General features: G+C 49.3%; 1 protein-coding gene and 1 long non-coding RNA gene across 2 annotated transcripts; one reads left to right on the top strand and one right to left on the bottom strand.

Moving 5' to 3' along the window:
* Positions 1-2,193: 2,193 nt before the first annotated feature.
* Positions 2,194-10,811, top strand: DYNLT2B (dynein light chain Tctex-type 2B). The gene is made up of 5 exons (XM_075938221.1): positions 2,194-2,354; positions 4,054-4,187; positions 6,259-6,328; positions 7,698-7,761; positions 10,016-10,811. Exons 1-5 carry the CDS (start codon positions 2,287-2,289, stop codon positions 10,061-10,063), a joined length of 384 nt encoding a protein of 127 aa, XP_075794336.1. The 5' UTR covers positions 2,194-2,286; the 3' UTR covers positions 10,064-10,811.
* On the bottom strand, positions 4,277-4,638 carry LOC142830818 (uncharacterized). The gene is made up of 2 exons (XR_012906328.1): positions 4,499-4,638; positions 4,277-4,405 (listed from the first exon to the last, which is right to left on the bottom strand). It is a non-coding gene; the product is annotated as an uncharacterized LOC142830818 (long non-coding RNA).
* Positions 10,812-13,287: the final 2,476 nt, after the last annotated feature.

The following is a 13,287-nucleotide window of genomic DNA, read 5'->3' as shown; positions in this document are numbered from 1 at the left end:
ATGGAAGTAAGTGGGAGCTAAAATGCTCATCACTATGGGGATTAGGCCCCAAGGGCTCTCTCTTTCTAGGCCCTCTGCATAGGGCATGGCCTGACATCCTGCCATGTCTCCCACCTGGCTTTGGTGGACCTGTCTCGTTTAAGATTTTGTAATTCTCCTACCCCACGTTTGGTGTGTTGAGGGAAAGCAGAGAAATTCCCCTCTCTCTACTTCATAGTACCCTGACTCCTGGGTCGATTCTTTATCTACTAGGCAACACTGCCTTCCCTATGCACTTCCAAGGTACTTCCCACATATGCTCCCAGCCCCCGTATGAAGCAGGGAAAAGGGAATCTTAGACCCACTTCCCAGATGGCGAAACGCAAAGCATAGCGGGAGGATGGGGTTTGGGAAGACCAAGCAGTCAGTCAACGGGAGAGCTGGGAATGGAACGTAGGAGTCCTGATTTACAGCCCTGGGCACAGTCCAGTGGGACACGCTGCCTTCCCTCCTCCGCCTCCTCCTCCTCACTCGCCACCCCCGACCAATGTGATGCGACAAAGAGGAAGATATGCTGATGTACCCACAGCAAGCCGCACAGTGACTCCTCCTCGAGAGGAGACAAGATGCAGATTTCTCATCTGCCAGTTTATCATTTCCAGGTGATACTTCGCACTGTAGCGAGAGGGGAAAAAGGCTGAGTGGGTGTTTTGCATGTGAGTCGGTTGTGCATCGAAACTGCAACCCACTTGGCTATGATATCGTATCTCCAGGCACGATTTCTGATTCTTCACCATAGTTCACGGGTACAGCCACGCAAAGGCTCCTGGCATTGTTCTGTTCCTACATTTCCCTAGCGTCTTTCACCCCACCCCATCCCGTAGCAGAGGGCTCACCTGGTCAGCTCCTGAGGTACAGCCCCTCCCGGGATGGAACAGGGGCAGCTGTTTCACAGAACACAGCTATATAGGGCAGGAAGTAAATAACTCACCTACTTGAAATGGCAGGAAGAAAATAAATAGGCAAAAGGCTGACCTGGAATTTTGCTAAAACAGAGTTCGCGCTCTTACTTTTGCCAATAGCAACTTGGGTTGTTTAATGGTCACCAACCCCGCTTGACATTTGTTCGCATGTGGGCCCTTCAACTCTTTACCCCTAATATCGTCTTTGGAATGAATGTCCTCGCTTCCCCATGTATCCCAGCATGTATGCAACATGTGTCCCTTTCAGTCCTGTGCATTTTGTTGCTGTTCACTGAAAGCTGCCAGCCTTTGCGTGGGCCTAGGCCAGCGAAACGTTTGTTGGTCACATCATCTTTCCAGCTCACTGCAGGCTACCATGCAGGAGAGAAACCCAAAAATGAAACCCTGTTGGTAAAAGGCATCTTCCTACAACCTGCACATGAAGGTCCCTAGTCCCCTGTCCAGATGTGCATCCCAACCCAGGATCCAGGTACATCTCTTATCCAGACATACAGCCTCCTCCATGCCCTGGACACGTACCCTCCCATCTAGTCCAGCTGTGAACCCTCTCCCATGCCCTGGCCACGTGCCCCCCCGTCCAGATGTGTATCCTCTCCCATGCCCTGGCCACGTGCCCCCCAGTACAGATGTGCATCCTCTCCTATGCCCTGGCCACGTGCTCCCCCAGTCCAGATGTGCATCCTCTCCCATGCCCTGGCCACGTGCCCCCCGCCCAGATGTGCATCCTCTCCCATGCCCTGGCCACGTGCCCCCCGTCCAGATGTGCATCCTCTCCCATGCCCTGGCCACGTGCCCCCCAGTCCAGATGTGTATCCTCTCCCATGCCCTGGCCACGTGCCCCCCGCCCAGATGTGCATCCTCTCCCATGCCCTGGCCACGTGCCCCCCGCCCAGATGTGCATCCTCTCCCATGCCCTGGCCACGTGCTCCCCCAGTCCAGATGTGCATCCTCTCCCATGCCCTGCCCACGTGCCCCCAGTCCAGATGTGCATCCTCTCCCATGCCCTGGCCACGTGCCCCCCGCCCAGATGTGCATCCTCTCCCATGCCCTGGCCACGTGCTCCCCCAGTCCAGATGTGCATCCTCTCCCATGCCCTGGCCACGTGCCCGCCGCCCAGATGTGCATCCTCTCCCATGCCCTGGCCACGTGCCCCCCGCCCAGACGCCAGCGCCCCCTCCCGGCCGGCAGAGGAGCAAAGCGCGTCCGGCAGGGGGCGGGTCGCGCGCCAGAGCGGCGGCAGACTCCGAGTCCGGAAGCGGAAGTGAGTAGCGGCAGGGGCGGGGCCGGTTGCTGTGGTAACGGGGCGCGCTGCGGGGCCGAGGCCATGGAGGAGCCGCTGGGCCTGGCGAGCCCCGGGGACACGTACAGCCTGCGGCCGGCCTTCCGGCACAGGTGAGCGGGGGGGGGCGCTGTTGGGGGGGTGGGGATCCGGGGGGAGGGGGACGCTGTTGGGGGGGTGGGGATCCGGGGGGAGGGGGACGCTGTTGGGGGGGTGGGGATCCGGGGGGGGTGGGATGCTGTTGGGGGGGTGGGGATCCTGGGGGGGGGTGGGACGCTGTTGGGGGGGTGGGGATCCTGGGGGGGGGTGGGACGCTGTTGGGGGGGGTTGGGATCCTGGGGGGGGGGTGGGACGCTGTTGGGGGGGTTGGGATCCTGGGGGGGGGTGGGACGCTGTTGGGGGGGGTTGGGATCCTGGGGGGGGGGTGGGACGCTGTTGGGGGGGTGGGGATCCGGGGGAGGGTGGGACGCTGTTGGGGGGGGTTGGGATCCTGGGGGGGGGGTTGGGACGCTGTTGGGGGGGTGGGGATCCGGGGGAGGGTGGGACGCTGTTGGGGGGGGTTGGGATCCTGGGGGGGGGGTTGGGACGCTGTTGGGGGGGTGGGGATCCGGGGGGGGTGGGACGCTGTTGGGGGTGAGGGTTGGAGGGACCTAGAGGGGGATGCTGTGGGGGCTGGGGGCTCTGAGGAATGGGAAGCTGCTGGGGGATGGATGGGGTGGGAAGAAGTACAGGGGACAGTTGGGGGTTCTAGGAGCCTGGGGTAAATAGTCCAGCGCACAGGTGGGGTGGGAGATGAGGAGCTGTAGGGAGGTTGGGGGGGATAGGGAAGCGCTGGGATACGGTAAGAAGTACAGGGTGATGGGGCAGTGGTTCCCAACCTTTTCGAGCACACAGACCCCTTTTCGGTTTATTAACATTTCACGGACACCCCACCCTGGGGGTGAAAAGAAAAGTGGGCCCGATCCTTTTAAATTTTCTGTGGACCCCCTGCAGTACCGTTGCAGACCACCAGGGGTCCATCGACCGCAGGTTGGGAACTGCTGGGTTAGGGAATTGAGGTGTCTTCGGGTGAAAGATGCCCAACACACTAGAGATGTGGTGTAGCAGTGAGGCGAGGTGAGCTGGGGTCTGCTGGGGATGACACGTCCCAGTACAGGGAAGGGAGCCTTTCAGCATACACAAGAAGTGGCAAGGGTCTGATCTGTTTTTTCTGACTGTCACAGGCTACAACCAGCCTGATACAATCCCCACAAGCATTTACTGGCCCAGACATGCACATCAAGTAAAAAAAAAACCAAAACCAGCCAGGTGGGAGCCAGTAAATTCTGAGACAGCCCCCTTCTGCATTTTTTTTCCTGGCTCTTCCCTTTACGAGAAGAGGACAGTGTTTTTCTTCTCCCTGACAAAGAAATCAAGATTCTGGCTCATAAATCTTCAGCCCTGCCCCTTCCCCCATCTGGCTCCCTGAACACCTTTTTTGTACGGTCCAGAGAAAAGTGGAGGTAGACATTGCCCCAGAGGACTGTTCCCTCAGTACTGTCTGGGGAAGCAAAGGTATGTGTGGACAGTGATTGCCAAACATAGATTAGAAGGGCACAATCCAATAATAGACGTTATTTGCCCAATCACCTGACTGGAACATAGGTGGATTGTGGGCAGTTTTGCAAGATTGGTTAACTAGCTTCTACTTTTCCTGTACTTTCATACATTTCCACCTGCCAAGAATAAAAGGTGAATTTTTCCAACACAGCTCTACACATTTCAACCTATCCTGTGAACTTTCTGAGATTTAGGATTTTTTTCCCCCCGTAGATTCCGATCTTCCATTGTAAAAGAGTGCATCCATGCGATACTGAAAGAGAATCTAGCCAATGTTCAGTACAACCCAGAGGAAACGCCGCAGCTCACACGGTCCTTATCAGACGCAATTAAAGATAGACTGAAAGGTAATGAGGCTTGGTGGGGAAACTGCCGCTTTCTTTACTGAATTTATTCGTTTCTGTTTGCTAGCATCGATTCCCTCCTCTTTTTTAAAAAAAAAAAAACCTCCTTATTCACTAACCCTAATCCAATATCATTTAATAAACCAGGTGCTTTACAGACTTGGTCTCATCCTGAGGACCTTAACATTTAATTCAGACAAATATGATTACATATAGACCCACTAGCGACGAGGAGTCCTGTGGCACCTTATAGACTAACTGAAGTGTAGGAGCATAAGCTTTCGTGGGCAAAGACCCACTTCGTCAGATGCAACCTGGTGAGAGAGATCAGCTTAGGAAGTATCATGGAAGGAGTAGAGTGCATGGAACATGGGTAGCATGGAAGAAGGTGCGTAACTGAGAGCTGGAAAGAGAAAAGAAACCGATTCTGACTTCACTTCCATAAATGGAATCATGCTTGGTTTAGCCTGATGTAAATAAGATCAGACTCCATTCCAAAGGGAGCACATTGGGAATCAGACTCAATGGGAACAGCCGAGGGAGAGGACCAGTAACAGAACCGGGAGTAAGAGGGAACATGAAGCAAGAAGCGGTGGGTCATGACGCTGTGAGGTACCGCTGGCATGCTGCAGCATGGCAGTGTTGTTTCAGAACGCTGCTTTGCATACTTTGGATTCCAGAAGTTATTTCAGGACGCATGAAACATTTCCCATGTCCAGATGAAAGTCAGCATTATCAATGACTTCAGCATCATTCTGGCATAGGGTTGTGCTCCCTCTGCTGCCTGCTTTTGCAGCAAGAGAACCAAACGATCATGAGTTCCTGCATTAGCAGTGAGTTATTAAACATCCTTTACGGAATTACTAATTTTAAAATAGATTACATAAAGTATGTAGTCCAAGCACTTTTGGATGTTGAGTTAATAGACCCAGGACCTAATTACATGCGTGGTGCCCTGAGGCAGGAATGGTCCCACCCCCAGGATTGTCTGTTGTCTTTCTTTATTCCAGGTGACATTGACTAGATCAGATCTAGCTTGCCACGCTCCATCTTGCAGCTGAGATGCAAACGGATTGTAGCGTGCTGGCATTTTTGCTCTGTTTGAAGCAAATTTGTTTTGGCTCTTGCATTTCTGGCAAATTGCCAGTTTCACCCCCTCTGCCAAACTGGGAATCATCCATGCTTTGAGTTACTCCTTTACTGTGCTTTTGGAATGGAACCAGAGACATTTGTAGTCACGTATCTCCGAACTTATCTATGCATGCCCTGGAGAGCCTCTAATACTTAAAGATACTAGTAACCTTTAAGATACTAGTAACGCATGGCAGAAACAGCAATAACGTTCTAACAAAGATTAGAACAATTTCAAAATAATTCAGATTACCTGAAACTTCTGTGTTTCATGTAATAGCCTCACTCAGAATCATAGAGCTGGAAGAGACCTCAGGAGTCATCAAGTCCACCCCCTGCCCAAGGCAGGACCAATCCCAACTCAATCAACCCAGCCAGGGCTTTGTCAAGCCGAGACTTAAACACCTCTAGGGATGGAGATTCCACCCTTTCCCTAGGAAACTTCTGCCCTTACACTTTTGTTGTAATGTGTATTTGAATCCTGGAAAGTTGTCTGATTGGCAGGGTTGGTACCAAGGATACTTATTTACCGATGCTTCAAAAACCCATTGCACCTTAATCTGGGACAGTGCTGATTATGCACACTATGTATCTCGTTAACTGCATACACCGATACTTGTATTTCCTCGTAACCCCAGCTTGATTCCAGATATACAACAGCGCCTTCCTTTTTAACTTGTATTCTATCAACTTTATTCGAAACATTAGCTTTAATAAAATCTTTTCTGGCTGTGTGACAGTCTTTCTTCTCCCGGGCCTGTGTTTGAACAGGATTGTGATGCTTAGCACTTATGGAAGTGAGACTTCATTTCACTATCCACTGGAAACTAAGAGTTTCTAGTTACAAAATAAAATATCTCTGTCCCTCTGTCCTGTGTGACTGTAATGCAGTTCTATACTCTTTCATATTTAACTGTTCATTTGTCTCCCTCTTACTCTGCAGAAGAGGGATTTCACCGATATAAAATGGTGGTCCAGGTTGTGATTGGAGAACAGAGAGGTGAAGGAGTGAAGTAAGTTTTGTGCATTTCAAATGTCTTGCTTTTGTCACTCTCATCAAGAGTTAATGCTCCTTGCTCTTTACTATCCCAGGCGGGCAAGTGTTATGCAAGAGGTTAGACTAAATAATTTACCATGGTCCCTTCTGGGCTTAAAATATATAAAAATAGCTCGCTTCCCAGGGTTCTCTCTGCTGTAGTTAGCAAAGCAAGGCAGTTTATGTCCTCTTGTTAGGTAGCAATGTACTAACGGCCAGATTTTCAAAAGTGCCCAGCTCCCTTTTAAGCCCCCAAGAGCTCAGCACCCAACTGGTAGAATTCTCTTAAAAATCTCGCCTCAGTTGTGGGAGCTGAGCACTTGAAAATATGGCCCCAGAGGTTGGTGATCAGAGAAGAATTCTTACTTGCTGACATAGAAAGATTGTGGCTTCCACTATTGCTGAGCAAAAGGAAAGAACTGATGTCGAACAACCCAGAAAGTAGGCTATCTCCAGGATCTGTGTGCTCCAGAAGGAGATAAACGCAATAGATAAGGGTAATCAGAACTCATGCCTCTTTGTAAGAGCTGATTAGTGGTCAGGGACAAGTGTCTCTCCCCCGCCTTGTACATGTGGTGAGGTATGAGTGTGTGGTGGTTCTCGTCTCTGAAACACGTCTGTGCTGGCCACTGTCTGAGGCAGACTGGATGGACCGATGATGTAATCCAATCTGATGACGTCTGTGCTGTGGAGCTGGATACAACAGCACCAAAACTGAGGGGCTGGCACTGGTCGGAGGTTTGCAGTTTGGGTGTGAGCAGCAACATTGCAAAGCACAGCCCCTCCCAGCGCTGTTCCACAACTGTCCAAGGTTTCCAGTTGTGGATGAGGGGGTGGGGGGATCCCACACCCTGCCCTCCAAACTACAGCCATGCTAAAAAGTGCAGTGTGGGGCTTCTTGCCTATCCCCCCCTTTCCAACTCGAGTATCCACCCCCTCACTTCTACAAAGGTTCCAGCACCTTGACTTGGTGAATAAGACACGGGAGAAAATTCTTGAGCTTGTTGTGCGGGAGGGTGGACTACATTATCATAATGGTTCCTTCTTGTCTTAAAACCTGTGACCTTAAGTTCTTTGCCATGCGGTATCCAGTTTACCCACCCTGAGCTTTGACTCAAATAGCGTTTGAGGTGGGGGAAATGCAAGTAATACTGTTCCTACCTCTCTGAAAAAAAATCAACTTCACCCAGCAGAAAGTCACATTCCCAAATCCAAAAGACCTGGTTGCATTCTTGACAGGAAAATACTTAGCTTTCAAGGAGAGTCAGCAGTGATCAGATATGAATAGCTCCATTTATCCCCCAGGTGTACTGTGTTAATGGTTTTGTCCCAATTCATTTGTTTAGCATGGCTGCCCGATGTTTCTGGGATGCTGACACGGACAACTATGCACAGGATGTTTTTATGAATGTGAGTATTTGCCATTTTTCCAGGGGAAAATCGAGTGAAACTATTCTGTGTTTTTTTGTGTAGAGATTCTGATCATAGGACGTGGATTTGATACATTCACCTGCTGGCCATTTATCAGTACTAAGCACCAACACAATATTGAAAACAAAAACCAATACAAGTTGGACCTCACTGGTCCGGCACTCTCTGGGTCTGATTGAGCCCGAATGAGGGGATTTGCCGGACCAGGGAAGGTCCTCCCCTCATGGCCATGCTGGGCTAGGGTTCCAGCCTGCCCCTGCTGCTGCCTCAGCCCCTCCACAGCCAGGGCCAGAGCACCACGGCCAGAGCCGCGCAGCTGGGGCAGAGCTCTGCAGCCACTTGGCTCTGCAACTGGGGTTGGAGTCTTCTGGCTGCCGCTGAGCCTGGGGCTGGAGTTCCCTGGCCACTGGAGCCAGAATGCGGCTGGAGCTCCACAGCCGGGGATGGGGCCAGAACTCCCTGGCTGCTGGTAGGCTTAGAGCTCCCTAGCCGGGGCCAGAGGCCACAGCCAGGCTAGAGCTCCCCGGCTGCTGGGGCCAGGGAACTCTGCTGGGGCCAGAACTTCCCGCTGTGCCGTCCCTCCTCTCCCCCCACCCCAGCCCACCACACACACTCTGGGCTCCCGGATGACTCACCTGCGCCCCTCACAGCGCTCCTGCCCCACCACCAGACCCCTCTTCCTGGGCTCTGTGTTCCAAGAACATCTGTGGTCCATGTCGGACCATGGATGTTGCTGGACCAGGGCAGGTCATATCTGACCCCCCCTGCTACTGTCTTCCCCCTCAGCCCTGGATCGGCTGCAGGTCCCTGCCTGCCACACTATGCAGCCTAGCTCCCAGCATGTCAGGCTCCTAGCCCCACCAAGCAGCCCCACTGTGGCACACTGGGCAGCCCCACTGCAGGGAGTCGAGCTCCCAGCCCCGCTGGCAACTTGCTGGCAGCAGTACACAGCCCTGCCACCCCACAGGACTCCTACCCACCACACCTCCACCAGGACTCTCTGGTCCTGGAACATCCGTGGTCAGCTTGACTATGGGCATTGCCGGAGTGGAGAGTCCCAGTTTGCAGAGGTTCAACCTGTATAATACTTAGAACTTATACAGTGCTTTTCATCCAACATCTCATATCATGTTACACAGGCGTTAAGTATCCTTGGAAAGCTCAGAGAGTTAAAGTTACCTGAGGCCAGGTTTTGAGAATAGGACTGGAAACCAGGATATCCTGAGCTTTGCCACTGTCTGTCCTCTGATCTTGAACTAGTCACTGAACCCCTCTGTAAAATGAAGATAATGTCGGTGTGCTAAGAATGAACGTTTGTAAAGCACTGTGTTTGTAAAGCTAAGTGTTTTAAATGGGTGAAAGGGAATCTGGTACTCTAAGGATGTGCCCTGCAATATTTGAACCTGTGTTGTTTATCTTTTGTTAACCATTTAGTGAGACTAAATTAGCAGCATACAGGTTTTCATTAGCAGCATGCAAGCATCCAAAGGCAGACTTTGGCCTTCATATGAAGTCTTGTCTGTTACACAGTGTGCCCTGGTCTACAATAGGGCTTTATTTCGAAATAACCCCCCTTAGGTCGAATTAATAAGTGGAGCATCCACACTCCCAAGAGCATGATTTCGAAATAACGGGCTGGTTATATCAAAATCTGTTCTCCTGCTTTCCTCGAGGAATAACACTAATTTTGAAATAGCGGTAGTGTAGTCGAAATAACTCCCCAGAGTAATTCGAACTAATGACTCCCCAGAGCTTCCTGGGGCTCTGAGTCCAAGGTAGCGCATCCACATTCACAGAGCCCGCCTTGGACTCAATTTGAGGCTTCCCTGTAGTGAGGACATGCTCTTTTGAATTTGTTAAATCTGGAGTTATTAGGCGAGTTTAAATAATTTCAAAAGTTTCCTAGTGCAGACACACCCTAAAGCTGCAGCACTAGGATTTCTCAGTTTTTAGTGCATAACACGTTGACTTTTAAAATAAAAGGCAAAATCTTGGTGGTCAAGTGGTTTTGGCCTTTTAAAATATATTCATACCACATTTTCTTTATGCCAAATTAAGCCATAACAAAAATGTAATCTTTCAGCAGACCGGTTCCTCTGCCGAAAACAGGCTGTACTTGCATAGCAAACGGTTCCTTTAATATAACTTTTAGCTGGGCTTCACCATGGCCACTTGTTTAGTGAGAGGTGCGCACTTTTGTTAAGACTAATATGCTTCTCTCTTGTTTTCTCAGGACAGTCTGTTCTGTGTGGTAGCTGCATTTGGCTGTTTCTATTACTGATCCCAGAGAAGACTGCAAAAAAGAACCAGAGGAATTTTAGAGAAGATTTTTAGTTTGGTTGGTTTTCTTTTGTAATTAATCCTAAGGAGCCATGTAGTCCTGGTTTCTCGGTGTAGCAAACTTACAGCTGTACAAAGCATGCTCTCTGTACCTCTCTGCTACACTAACGTATCCAGAGCTTCCTCCTCTTCCCTGCTTGTATAAATATAGCTCTGTGCCATGTTGTTGTTCGGTTGTCCTTTTAATCATCCTTTTTGCTTTGTGCAAAATGAATGTATTAATTCCAAGGAGCCAGATATCGTGCCTCAGAAGGACTAGACTGCTTTTATTAGTGGTGACTTGTTTCCATAATGTAAAAAATATTTATGAGCAATGTAATATAATCAATACAGATGTATCTATTTTACATTTTCCCATCTCTGTTCCTCCCTATGGATGTGCTTTTGTCTTTTCGAGTGTTAGTATCTGCTCTCTCCACTCCATCAAATATGCCAGCCTTGACTGTTGATATAGCTTCTTCTCCCACAAAATGTCTCCATGTTTCCTGCTGTGGGTAGAATGCCCTTCCTGTGCAAGGCCAGAAAACTAGTATTCTGTCCTGTTGTAAATTCCTCCTCCAGATCACCTATGTCTGTGATGCCTACAAGATACTGCTGTTCAACCTACCTAACACTAATATCAGTCTGCGAGAGCTCATATTTTGAAAAAAAAACACACAATTAAAATGATCCGGAAGTCAGACTCCCTATTAGCCTTTGTGACTAATGATTCTGTTACCGTTAGCCTCATCCTTCCTTCTTGTCATATGCTCAACTCAGCCAGATCCTGCAAGCACTGACACACATACTTAACTTTAGCATGTAAATTCTCTCATTGCCAAACTAAGCATCTGCTTAAGTAGCCTCAGCTCCTAAGCACTGTGTGTCAGGGACCAACTCTCCTTACTTGTCCATGCAGAACCCATCCCAGAAGGATGCCAAGACAGTGTGGGATCGCTGGATGCTACCACAGTATAAATTAGTAAATACAAACTATAGTTAGTGACAGTTTAAGTTTGCAGCAAGGCACTTCCCACCGTCCAAAAGCTTAAACTAAGGAAATAGGGGGAAGATTAAAGGAATTGCACACATCTTCATCTTGGCTACAACAGTAGAGCTCGTACACTCTAGTGGGCTATAATGCTTCACTCCCATCTCCAGCAGCTGCCCAAAAGCAGTACAGATCCTGGCTTCATCCAACTTGAACTCTGCTTCAACACCTTGAGGTCACCCACTCGTGCATGTGAGAATGTATTTTGCTTTAACATACAAGTTGGATGAAATTGAGGCACGGGTCTGGCCCACGAAAGCTCATCATCTAATAAACCATCTTGTTAGTCTTTAAAGTGCTACATTGTCCTGCATTTTGCTAAAGAAAAGTGAGACACTCCAGTGAAAAGTCACCAGAAATGGTGATTTCTTTAAATTCTTATTCTTCCTCTACCAATTCATTGTTCACCAGACTACTGTGAAAAATGAGAGTTCTCGTGAAAATGAGATTTTCACAAAAGAAAGATTAAAAGCTCCTCTTAAATTGAACTCTAACAAAACTATACTCTACACAACCAACCGTATCTTCCCTCTTTTTCAATAAGAAATTAACAGCTTATGCTGTAAGGACTTGTACTATCACAAAACATTGCCACACAGTTCTTTGTCCCAATTATGTTAGCTGCTTAGATAAGTAATGTAAACTCCCTCTTTCCTCCCTGGGTTACTGGGGAGCAGGCCAGGTTCGCTTGAGGGCCTGATGTTTTTAACATAAAAAGAGATCCTGAGTTCCCCAGTGGTAATGTTATATAGTTGGGGATTCCCTATCCACCCCATTGCAGCAGTCCCTTGCTCCTAAAGTAATATACAAGGATGGTGCCTCCACCTGGCTGGCCCTGTACACACTTAATGGTGTACCTTGGGAGCCTCCAGAAATAAACTTATTCCAGCTATAATCTGGATCTAACTCCAAAAACAATTATAAATAATATACATCTAAGTGATTAAATTAGAATTATTGCACCTTTACTTAACAATGTAAAGAAACAGTTTAACAGATGAAAAGTGAATAAAGTCAATTAGCAAAGTTCACCAAAATAAAGGGAACTTCTCTAACTGGCATTTACACTGCCACCACTTATCTCACCCAAGTGTTCACTCCTCTAGATTCACTTGCTTGTGTGGGTGCACTTAAAGGTCTGCAGCTGGAGTGGAGACAGCCCTGTGCAGGTTCTCTGTGTGTCAGTCTAAGATGAGCACCCAGCTGCAAAATCCCTCTGCCACTGGAGCAGGCCCCATCAAATGCCAGCAGTTCACTGAGCTAGTCACTCTGCCTCTCTTTAGACCCAGAGTCACTTTTCCAAACAGTCACAAGTACTCAAAGTACCTTCTATGCACAGTTATGTAGGCCCTTCACAGGCACAGCCAAAATCTCTCCTCTCCAGGGACAATCACGCCAACAGCCCCTGAAGCAACCCACTAGCTCCAAGCCCCAGCAGGCTCTCAGTAGCAGGCTCTAGCTTCCAGCAGCAGCGCCTGGACTAGAAAAAGGCTCCCCACCAGCAATCTGGCTGTTCTCTCCAAAATGCAGCTCACAAACTCTCTCTCTCCCTGTCTGGTAGAGCCACCGTTCCCTCCTTTTTCCCAAGAGCTCATGGGAGTTGTAGCTCACGGGTAGAGATCAATGGCTCGATGTCTGGTTAGCGGTCAGTTTCAAGTGGAGTGCTCCCAGGATCGGTTCTAGGACCGGTTTTGTTCAACATCTTTATGAATGACCTGGATGAGGGGATGGGTTGCACCCTCAGCAAGTTTGTGGATGACAGTAAGCTAGGGGGAGAGGTAGATACTTTGGAGGGCAGGAGGATTGGAGGATTTGGCCAAAAGAAATCTGATGAGGTTCAAAAAGGACCTGCACTTGTGATGGAGGAATCGCAAACATTGTTACAGGTTGGAAACCGACTAGCTAGGCAGCAGTTCAGCAGAAAAGGACTGGGGATTAAAGTGGATGAGAAGCTGGATGTGAGTCAATAATGTACCTTGTAGCCAACAAGGCTAATGGCATATTAGGGTGCATTAGTGGGAGAATTGCCAGCAGATCTAGAAAAGTGATTATTCCCCTTTATTCGGCACTGGTGAGGCCATATCTGGAGTATTGTGTCCAGTTCTGGGCCCCCTCTCTATAGAAAGGATGTGGAC

This window comes from Pelodiscus sinensis, chromosome 10 (genome assembly GCF_049634645.1).
Source record: "Pelodiscus sinensis isolate JC-2024 chromosome 10, ASM4963464v1, whole genome shotgun sequence".
Lineage (NCBI taxonomy): Eukaryota > Metazoa > Chordata > Testudines > Trionychidae > Pelodiscus > Pelodiscus sinensis.
This window is presented reverse-complemented; position numbering and strand designations above follow the sequence as displayed.

Bases quoted from the DNA above. Each gene is read 5' to 3' on its own strand.
- DYNLT2B (XM_075938221.1), top strand. From the start codon at position 2,287: ATGGAGGAGCCGCTGGGCCTGGCGAGCCCCGGGGACACGTACAGCCTG. The intron at 4,188-6,258 runs GTAATGAGGCTT...CTTACTCTGCAG, and splicing joins AATTAAAGATAGACTGAAAG to AAGAGGGATTTCACCGATAT. The intron at 6,329-7,697 runs GTAAGTTTTGTG...TCATTTGTTTAG, and splicing joins CAGAGAGGTGAAGGAGTGAA to CATGGCTGCCCGATGTTTCT.